Raw genomic sequence first — 11,692 nt, 5'->3', positions numbered from 1 at the left:
AGCGTCACTGCAGTGCTGAGAATGACCCCCCTGCTCTGTGGGGGTCCTGACCAGTGAAGAACAGCATGAAAGGGGGCTAACAAAGCATGCAGAGAAACAGATGGACTACAGTCAGTAATTGTAGAACTACAAAGTGCTTCTATATGGTAAGTGGAGCTGATAAAATGGACAGTGCGTGTAGAAACAAAGAGGTGGTCATATGACCTGACCTGATCGGTGTATATATATATACAGTGTATCACAAAAGTGAGTACACCCCTCACATTTCTGCAAATATTTTATTATATCTTTTCATGGGACAACACTATAGAAACAAAACTTGGATATAACTTAGAGTAGTCAGTGTACAACTTGTATAGCAGTATAGATTTACTGTCTTCTGAAAATAACTCAACACACAGCCATTAATGTCTAAATGGCTGGCAACATAAGTGAGTACACCCCACAGTGAACATGTCCAAATTGTGCCCAAAGTGTCAATATTTTGTGTGACCACCATTATTATCCAGCACTGCCTTAACCCTCCTGGGCATGGAATTCACCAGAGCTGCACATGTTGCTACTGGAATCCTCTTCCACTCCTCCATGATGACATCACGGAGCTGGTGGATGTTAGACACCTTGAACTCCTCCACCTTCCACTTGAGGATGCGCCACAGGTGCTCAATTGGGTTTAGTCCATCACCTTTACCTTCAGCTTCCTCAGCAAGGCAGTTGTCATCTTGGAGGTTGTGTTTGGGGTCGTTATCCTGTTGGAAAACTGCCATGCAGCCCAAGACCATGATGCTACCACCACCATGCTTGACTGTAGGCAAGATACAGTTGTCTTGGTACTTCTCACCAGGGCGCCGCCACACATGCTGGACACCATCTGAGCCAAACAAGTTTATCTTGGTCTCGTCAGACCACAGGGCATTCCAGTAATCCATGTTCTTGGACTGCTTGTCTTCAGCAAACTGTTTGAGGGCTTTCTTGTGCGTCAGCTTCCTTCTGGGATGACGACCATGCAGACCGAGTTGATGCAGTGTGCGGCGTATGGTCTGAGCACTGAAAGGCTGACCTCCCACGTCTTCAACCTCTGCAGCAATGCTGGCAGCACTCATGTGTCTATTTTTTAAAGCCAAACTCTGGATATGACGCCGAACACGTGGACTCAACTTCTTTGGTCGACACTGGCGAAGCCTGTTCCGAGTGGAACCTGTCCTGGAAAACCGCTGTATGACCTTGGCCACCATGCTGTAGCTCAGTTTCAGGGTGTTAGCAATCTTCTTATAGCCCAGGCCATCTTTGTGGAGAGCAACAATTCTATTTCTTACATCCTCAGAGAGTTCTTTGCCATGAGGTGCCATGTTGAATATCCAGTGGCCAGTATGAGAGAATTGTACCCAAAACACCAAATTTAACAGCCCTGCTCCTCATTTACACCTGGGACCTTGACACATGACACCAGGGAGGGACAACGACACATTTGGGCACAATTTGGACATGTTCACTGTGGGGTGTACTCACTTATGTTGCCAGCTATTTAGACATTGATGGCTGTGTGTTGAGTTATTTTCAGAAGACAGTAAATCTACACTGCTATACAAGCTGTACACTGACTACTCTAAGTTATATCCAAGTTTCATGTCTATAGTGTTGTCCCATTAAAAGATATAATGAAATATTTGCAGAAATGTGAGGGGTGTACTCACTTTTGTGATACACTGTATATATATATAATGTGGTAATAATAAGGGGGAGGACCTAAAAATCACATTTACATAGTCACACCAGACCCTCTGATTTAGAGGCCACTACTGTTGTGATGTCATAGGGTTCTAAATTGGATGCTCTTTATTACTGCTGCCTTTGCTTTTTCATTTCACTTTCACACAGACCTGCTGGTGAGTTGAAGCAACATTTCCTACCTGTTGAGTAATTTTTATTTATTTAATATGTTTTATATTTATAAAAAATGATTAATTAAGTTATTAATCTGTGTAGCACCATCTGTTCTACTCTTTTATTTAATGAAATTGTTGTTTTTTTTTTTTTTTTTTAAGTATGTTTTTAAATTGTTATATGGTGGTTGGTCAAAAGTAACTGATCCAAATATGGGTGGGTCATTCCTACAATTCGGTGCCTTTTGTGTCCCCAGTACTGATCATTGTACTTATTAAGTAAATTTTAAACAATACAATTTCTAAACATCTTACTGAAATAATTGACACTTTTAAATACTGAACACAATGTTTCAGACCCCCCCCCCCCCCCCCCTAAAATTACTGTATACATTTTACAATGTTTTTATCTCTTAGATACCAGAGGTTTTCCCATGTTCCCAGTACTGTACATTCTGATTTAGTGATGGATATATGAGGTTTAATCATGAAAATAACTCAGTCTTTCAATACTGTTTAAAAGGTTTGCTTAAGTCCCTCTAAACCTTAGATTGTTTCATTTTATTGCTGATTATAAGGGTTTTTCACACGTCCCTCAAGTTGCTGTCCACCCTGTTATTTTTTACTACTATCTCTTAAAATGAAGAGCTGTTTTGATGTTTTCCATCATTTCCTGGAACTCACATGCTCTTTTTTGGAGGGAAAACAACTGTGGAAGATGAGTGGCTTATTAAACTCCTCATTTTACTGTTGTTTTTTCCACATTTTATTCTAAAAGTCTTATATGGTCAACCATAACATGTCCTTCCTGTAATGGGATATATGAGAAAAAGCAATACGATTTGATCATTTAAAAAATAATCATACTAAAAAGCAGAGAATTCACTTTTATGCTAGCATGGTTTTGCTCACTCGCTATCTAATGGCTAATTTTATGTAAGAATGTCCACCCTCTTATGGTCCGCCCTGTTACGACCTAATCTGTATAAGGTGGACGTCACAGTGTATATGAGGTGCATGTGTAATTTAGCTTGACCAATATTAGTTTGGGGACGGCACGGTGGCTAAGTGGGTAGCACTGTCGCCTCACAGCAAGAAGGTCCTGGGTTCGATCCCCAGGTGGGACGGTCCGGGTCCTATCTTTGTGGAGTTTGCATGTTCTCTCCGTGTCTGCGTGGGTTTACTCCGGGTGCTCTGGTTTCCTCCCACAGTCCAAAAACATGCAAGTGAGGTGAATTGGAGATACTAAATTGTCCAAGACTGTGTTCGATATAACCTTGAGAAGTGATGAACCTTGTGTAATGAGTAACTACTGTTCCTGTCATGAATGTAACCAAAGTGTAAAACATGATGCTAAAATCCTATTTAATAAATAAATAAATATTAGTTTGGAAAAGTATAACATGTAAAAACAAATTAAAACAGTGTTTCATTTTCAAAAAGTTTTAAGGTCCAAAAGGCACCCGATCCCAGGAATGAGCCGGGTGTTATATTTTAAATAAAAGAGATAGTAAACAACCCCATAGAGTTTTAGGCTGTGTGCAAATGACCAGACACACATTTACCCTATTGAAACACCACACCGACTTACAGTGCTGTGAAAAAAGCACAGCTTATTTGCTCCCATCCTAATTTCTTTCATTATTGAATATTTGTTAAATAAATCCACTATTAGAGAGCTAATCCATTTAGTCTGAAAACATTAATATTTAAACCACTATTTTCTATTAACAGCTGGATACTGTTTGAATTCAACCTGCTTTGAAACAAGCCATGGGCAACGGACGCTCTACGACCTACTATAGTAGTTTCTCTAAACAGGTGGACAAACCTGTGCATGATCAGGATGCCTTAGGGCAGAAGAAAAAGGCCAAGGCCAAAAAAGGCCACTTTTTTTCTCGGATCCTTTCCCGGCATTGCAGAGTGGCTCCTGCACCGGAGACCGAACCTCTCATTAGACCCAACGGTTCAGACGAACTGGATGAAGTTTCTGAGGAGAACGTCAGCAACCAGAGCCATATGAAATTCCTGAGTGATGTAGATTTTTTTGCAAAAACACATGAGGCTGAGTTGATACTAATGAACTCGTCTCTCAAGGAGCTTCTGCAGTGTCTGGGGGAGTTCCTGTGCCGTCGCTGCTCTCAGCTGAAATCTCTGACTCCAGTGATGCCTACAGAGTGGCTGCTAAAAACTGATTTCTTCTTGACGCTGGTGGGCTGGCAGAACAAGAGCTACATTGAGCAAGGGAGTGTGGTCTTCTTATACGCTCTGTGTCGGGAAATCATCTCGGCCGAGGTGGCCAGTGTGAAGGAGTTACGCTCTGTGCTCCTAACCTGCCTCTATGTGTATTATTCCTATGCTGGTTATGACATTTGCTACCCAGTCAAGCCGTTTATCAAGGCACAAAACAAGCAGGTCTTTTGGAAGCGCGTTCTGGACATCATCTACAAAACAAGTAGAAAGATGTTGTTGCTCCACACTGACCCAGAATTTTTCTTACAGGTCCTCAATGAGCTGAAAAGTGGTATGACCCGTTAAAATACCAGCTAGGTAGGCGCCCAGGTGGCGCAGCGGGATATTCCGCTAGCACACCAGCACAGAGTTTCTGAACCCCCTTCGGTTCGAAACTCGGTGTTGCCACCGGTCGGCTGGGCACCATCTGGCGGGCATAATTGGCAGTGTCTGCAGCAGATACTAATTGGCCACCGTATCTGCAGGGTGGGGGCCGGACTATGTGTGTGTGTGTGTGTGTGTGTGTGTGTGTGTGTGTGTGTGTGTGTGTGTGTGTGTGTGTGTGTGTGTGTGTGTGTGTGTGTGTGTGTGTGTGTGTGTGTGTGTGTGTGTGTGTGTGTGTGTGTGTGGGTGGGTGGGTGGATCTTCATACGCTGTGTAAGGACCCTGATTGGCAGAATGCAGGGGCGAGAAGAGGAGGGCTGTGCACGTGTCGGAAGAGGCTCGTACAGCGACGTGCTCTCCTTGGATGCAATCTGGTATCTCTTAGCAGCGGAGGACAAAATTGAATGCGCTAAATCGGGAGGGAAATGAGGAGTAAATGCATAAAAAAAACAGCTAGGTTATTTAATTTAATCTAAATATTATTATTTTTTAATTTAGCACGGGCCTAATTTAAATATACCTGATTCCCCTCTGCACTTTGGTAACCCCTGACACTTGAATGACATCTTCACTGACCAAGGAAGGCCACAAACTAACACACGCCTCCTCTAATGCTTGTGAAGTAGTTGGCTGCTTCTTTACCCTTGCAAGTGGCAATTTTTTTACAGAAAGCCCTAACACATAGTGCCACAATCAGACAGTAAACGATTACATTTACTGCAGTCTCTTTTCTCAGATTATTTGTGTTTTGAGGTCCCAACCAAGCCAGGTCGGCTGCATGGCTGAAATCTGAAGCTTCCTTCTGTTGCTGCCGAATGTTCCGAGCTTCCAGACTGTTGTCGCTGCCGCTACAGAGGCTACATCTGTTGATGTTACACATTGAGAGCCTTCAGACCTTTGCTGCTGCATCTTTAAACCCTCAGTGCATCACTGTTGCCACTGTAAAAGCATCAAAACCACACTGTAAAAGGTAACACTACTACTTTCTTAAATAAAATGAGTGTACTTCACTTATTTCAGACTATCCTAGTGATTTCACTCATGTAATTTAAGTAATGTACTTATTTTTAGAGATGCATGAGTACCGATACTGGTATCGGGTATTTGCCCGATACCGCGCTCATTAACTTGTACTCGTACTCGCAAACGAGGCTCCGATACTAAACACCCGATACCGTGTGCCTAGTGCACGTTGCTGCGTTATGCCTAGTTCACACTACACGATTTTTGCCCTGATTTTCGCTCGCCGACTGGTCGGCGCTAGATTTGCCGGCTCGGGAGCAACTCGGCGTTCGTTCAGTGATCAAAACTCGGCTCTCGATCGCTAAGTGTGAACTATCCAACAACTCGATCCGACCAGCTCACCGAGCGCTCGAGTTTTCTAGCACATCAGATATCTGATCTGAGATGTGCGACTGGGAATGAGTGACATGTCGAACAGCCAATGAGAACGCAGGATACGGTGTGAGGGGAAACGCAGGAGAGGAGTGTAAACAGGTGGGAGAGGGGGATAATATAGTTTATATCAGAATACACCGGCACACACACACACGTTTTACAGTATTTCTGACCTGATCGTTCTCAACAAAACATAACAACAAAACACCAACATTGCAAAAATATTTATTAACCTCCAACTCACTACAGAACAATCCATGCTATTCGTGTTGCCAAATCCACTCAGATTCATTTATTTTTCCTCCTTGATTTCATCACATCAGCGCACAAACACTTTGATCACTCGCTACTTGTTGATGTGCATTTTTGGACGTGGTATCATTAAACTTCTCGTCACTTCTCACGTGTGTTTTTGTTTAAAAAAAAAAACGGTATTCTAAATAGGTATTGGTATCGGTATCGGCAAGTACAAAAATACATGTACTTGTACTCGTACTCGGTTGGGAAAAAATGGTATCGATGCATCCCTAATTATTTTGTATGAAAACGTTTCAAAACTGGATATGCTGAGGTAATCAGCAGAGGCTAATGCTAACATTAAGCAATTAGCGCAGCTAGCTTGCTAGATGATATGCCACATAGCCACAAATTTGTTAACCTAGCTCATTTTTAGTTCGTCAGTAAACAGCACGAGTATGAAATACACTGATCAGACATAACATTAAAACCACCTCCTTGTTTCTACACACACTGTCCATTTTATCAGCTCCACTTACCATAAAGGAGCACTTTGTAGTTCTACAATTACTGACTGTAGTCCATCTATTTTTCTACATACTGTTTGATGCTTGCTTTCACCTTGTTCTTTATTGGTCAGGACCCCCATAGGACCACCACAGAGCAGGTATTATTTAGATAGTGAATCATTCTCAGCACTGCAGTGACACTGACATGGTGGTGGTGTGTTAGTGTGTTTTGTGCTGGTATGAGTGGATGAGACACAGCAGTGCTGCTGGAGTTTTTAAAGAGTGGACAGTTCACTCACTGTCCACTCTATTAGACACTCCTACCTAGTTGGTCCACCTTGTAGATGTAAAATCAGAGACGATCGCTCATCTATTGCTGCTGTTTGAGTTGGTCATCTTCTAGACCTTCATCAGTGGTCACAGGACGCTGCGCTGTTAGCTAGATATTTTTCGTTGGTGGACTATAATCAGTCCAGCAGTGACAATGAGGTGTTTAAAACTTTATTAGCATTGCTGTGTCTTATCCACTCATACCAGCACAACACACACTAACACACCACCACCATGTCAGTGTCACTGCAGTGCTGAGAATGACCCACCACCCAAATAATACCTGCTCTGTAGTGGTCCTGGGAGAGTCCTGACCATAGAAGAACAGCGTGGAAGCAGGCTAAAAAAGCATGCAGAGAAACAGATGGACTACAGTCAGTAATTGTAGAACTACAAAGTGCTTCTATATGGTAAGTGGAGCTGATAAAATGGACAGTGAGTGTAGAAACAAGGAGGTGGTTTTAATGTTCTAAAATTCAGATTTTTATAACTGTGTTGCTTTAGTCTGACAGAATCCCCATACACATAAGAGAATGGTTGTGCTGTTAATATTGTGCTGTTATATTTACACGTTGTCACGTTGGTAACACTTTAGGCCAATTTTTAAATACACTTTTCAAGTTTTACTCTATGCACATACTGCAGTATGCCTACAAACATCAGGAACACAAAATTAAGGCTTAAATAGCTTTTAAAGTGACAGCAAAAGCTCTAAGAACACTTCCCGTCAGTTTAGCTTTTTATAATAACCGTGCTCATTGTGTTTTGAATGCTAATAAATGTGGTTAATTTTTTTTATGGACTTAAAATGTTAATTCAGTATTTAAATTAAGGTATTATAACCAGGTCATACTGTATTTAAAGCCTACAGTTAAGGCAGTGTGCTATATTATTAACAAACCCTCACTTTCAAAGCTGTACAAAAATCAGTCATAACATTAAAACCACCTCACGCACTGTCCATTTTATCAGCTCCACTTACCATATAGAAGCACTTTGTAGTTCTACAATTACTGACTGTAGTCCACCTATTTTTCTACATACTGTTTTAGTCTGCTTTCACCCTGTTCTTCAATGATCAGGAACCCCACAGGACCACCACAGAGCAGGTGTTATTTAGGTAGTGGATCATTCTCAGCACTGCAGTGACACTGACATGGTGGTTGTGTGTTAGTGTATGTTGAGGTGTTTAAAAACTCCATCAGCACTGCTGTGTTTTATCCACTCATACCAGCACAACATACACTAACACACCACCACCATGTCCACCTAGCTGTACAAAATGCAGACTGTAACGTAGTGATTTCTTCATTTTTAGGACTTAAATAAGATGTCTACAGATTGCCAGCACTTTTCAGAAAACTGTAGGTATAAGTGTATTTATTTAAAATAAATCAAACTTAAGCTATACAAATCAGACATAAACACATTGTTTCTACCTAAATATTGTGGCCATTTCTTAGGACTCTATTTGTGTTATGTTTTATTCTTAAAGATTTTTGAGAGTTCACAAGAGGAAAGATCTTGAACAATACTTTTTTGACTCCTTGGACCACCACATCCCACAATTTGAGATCTTCAAATCCAAGAAAGTCATTGTTGGCAGGACGGGAGAAATCATGGTCCATGTTATAATGAAGGTAACTGTTTGAAATTGTTTAATGTTTTAATGTGTTTTGTTCATAACTTAAAGCACTGAAAATTACCACCAATGTGCTTTCTTTTAATCGTTAATTAAGGAAAAGCTTGGTTTTTTTAGGTTTTTATTTTTAAAAGATGCTTATTCTTGTTTTTTTTTTTTTTTCTTATTTGTAGATGCACAATATCGTAGCAAAGTGGACTGCTGTTCAACGATGTCTTCCAGTTTTTCTCAAGGATGACTGCAGCGATTTTTTTCATAGTTAGTTTTATAAGTAGCAAAGAAAATAATATAATTTGATTTTACAATAAAGCCATGAAGACCTTCACCCTGGGGGGTATCTCATTTCTTGTCACATTTACTTGGGCCATATACACCGATCAGCCACTTTGTAGTTCTACAATTACTGACTGTTGTCCATCTGTTTCTCTACATACTTTTTTTAGCCTGCTTTCACCCTGTTCTTTAATGGTCAGCACCCCCACAGGACCACCACAAAGCAGGTATTATTTGGGTAGTGGATCATTCTCAGCACTGCAGTGACACTGACATGGTGGTGGTGTGTTAGTGTGTGTTGTGCTGGTATGAGTGGATCAGACACAGCAGCGCTGCTGGAGTTTTTAAATACCGTGTCCACTCACTGTCCACTCTATTAGACACTTCTACCTAGTTGGTTGACCTTGTAGATGTAAAGTCAGAGACAATCGCTCATCTATTGCTGCTGTTTGAGTTGGTCATCTTCTAGACCTTCATCAGTGGTCACAGGACGCTGCCCACGTAGCGCTGTTGGCTGGATATTTTTGGTTGGTGGACTATTCTCAGTCCACCAGGGACAGTGAGGTGTTTAAAAACTCCAACAGCGCTGCTGTGTCTGATCCACTCATACCAGCACAACAGGAGTCTGCACTAGTAATGCGTTGATCAGTGGGGGGGGGCTCTCCGTACACAAAGCTGATCTGCAGGTGAAAAGATGCTGTCGGCTACTGCACACGTGTCGGTAGAGAGGAAGAGTAATACAATCAGAGTAATTGGATACGACTAGATTGCGAGGAAAATTGGAAAAGATGCAAAAAAATGCAACAAACAAAAAACATGACATTAAATAAGGCAACTAATGTTTCTAACTTTGCAAAGATTCAGGTTGGAATCTCAGCGGTGCTATAGGCTGGCCTGGCATCTACACAGACATAATTGGCAATATCTGGGGAAGTTGGGGAGACTGGTGCCCTATTCAGGGTATTCCTGTTTTGCACAGTGTTCCCCGGTGGAACTGGACCCACTGCGACTCAGGATAAAGCGATTGACCAAACTCATTCACTCACTCACTTACTCACTTTCTTAACCGCTTATCCAATTCAGTGTCTCCAATGAACCTGACTGCATGTTTTTGGACTGTGGGAGGAAACCGGAGCTCCCGAAGGAAACCCATGCAGACACGGGGAGTCAAGTCAAGTTTATTTATATAGCGCTTTTTACAATAGACATTGTCTCAAAGCAACTTTACAAAATCCAGGACCAACAGATACAAAAACCCCTGTTGAGCAAGCCGAGGGTGACTGTGGCAAGGAAAAACTCCCTTAGAATTACAGGAAGAAACCTTGAGAGGAACCAGACTCAGCAGGGCCCATCCTTCTTGGGTGTATGGAGGATACTTTAAATGAATAAGATTTACACAAATAATACCAACACAGAAATAAAATGAACTAAAAGTTATAACTAGCAATAAAAAATAAAAAAAAATAATAGAGTTATTATTCATTCCAGTCTGTAATAAAGTCTGACATTCTTGGTGCAAACACGCCAGGGACCCGTCACATCCGGCAGGAGCAGTATTGTTGGCACGGCAGTCTCGACTTCATTCCTTAACCTCGGGCAGGTAAACGGGTTTCCATCAGAAGGACCTCGGGGTAAAACAACAGAAACTGTAGTTAAAAATGTAAAATGCGCACAGAAAGGACCCGGACCTTCTTGCCGTGAGGCGACAGTGCTATCCATCGAGCCAACTGATTGACCAAAGTGAAAAATGAAAAGACAATGCTAAGCTCTTTCTAACGCCCTGTCCAGGGTCATATTTTTTGCCTTGAGCACGGTGTATTTGGGTGAGCTGACTTAGACTTAGACTTAGACCTAGACTTATACGAACTTTATTGTCATTCATTATACACAAGTGTACGCAAAACGAAATTTCGTTGCAATTGGCCCGCACGGAATTAAAAAAGTAGGCGAGAAAAAAAGCATTGATACATAGTATCATAGAATTAAGATATGAAAGTATAGCAAATGAAATATACAGCAGCATAGATTTAAAACTATAAAGTATATGATGTAAGTGGCAGCACAGAATAAAAATAATAAAATTTAATATTAATAAAAGTATATGAACATATACAAATAAATAGCAGCAGGAATTACAATATAAAGGTAAATATATATATATATATATATATATATATATATATATATATATATATATATATATGGTGATTCTTCAATTGCAGGCTCTTTTGACCATCTTAACTTTTGAAAAATAAAATTAGGAATAATTTAGTTTTAATTATGTCAAGGTAATGCTAGAGCAAAGAATTAATGATGGCTACAAGTGAGCTTATATAAAATTGTAATATTTCATATTTATTTGCGAAGTGGCATAGCAAAATGTCATTATGTGTTGGTAATGACGTGTTGCGGTAATGACAATTTTTACTTTCTTTAAGAAAAAAACTAGGTAGGCCATGGATTTGCTAAAGCTAGTCAACATCTAGTACAAGCTAGTGCACTTTAAATACGTATAAATAATGTGTAAATTTCTTTTTTTTTTGGTAAAGTACTGCCATACTGATGTAAATGGTAATGACGCTGAATAAATATACTCTATGATCAGGAGGAATACATGATTAAATTACTCACATTTCCAGACATTAAAATGTTAATCTTCTCTCATGGCTGGCATGTGCTTCCTTGCAAGTCTTTGTTTCCATGGTTACAACATAAACAAGTGTTACCTTCAAATGATTCCCTACAGAAACCATACACTGTTACGGTAATGACGATAATGCTGGGGACAGTAATATGTTACTCAA

General features: G+C 40.7%; 1 protein-coding gene and 1 long non-coding RNA gene across 2 annotated transcripts; both read left to right on the top strand.

The window, feature by feature from the left end:
• The first annotated feature begins 3,656 nt into the window (after positions 1-3,656).
• Positions 3,657-4,479, top strand: LOC134319672 (cyclin-dependent kinase 5 activator 1-like). The gene has a single exon (XM_063000966.1). The coding sequence runs from the start codon at positions 3,657-3,659 to the stop codon at positions 4,419-4,421; it is 765 nt and encodes a 254-aa protein (XP_062857036.1). The 3' UTR covers positions 4,422-4,479.
• A 324-nt stretch (positions 4,480-4,803) lies between these two features.
• Positions 4,804-8,940, top strand: LOC134318885 (uncharacterized). The gene is made up of 4 exons (XR_010013438.1): positions 4,804-5,469; positions 8,292-8,337; positions 8,469-8,613; positions 8,789-8,940. It is a non-coding gene; the product is annotated as an uncharacterized LOC134318885 (long non-coding RNA).
• Positions 8,941-11,692: the final 2,752 nt, after the last annotated feature.

Source organism: Trichomycterus rosablanca, chromosome 8 (genome assembly GCF_030014385.1).
Source record: "Trichomycterus rosablanca isolate fTriRos1 chromosome 8, fTriRos1.hap1, whole genome shotgun sequence".
Taxonomy (NCBI): Eukaryota; Metazoa; Chordata; class Actinopteri; order Siluriformes; family Trichomycteridae; genus Trichomycterus; species Trichomycterus rosablanca.
Note: the sequence above shows the minus strand (reverse complement) of the source record. Positions and strands in the feature narration are given on the sequence as shown.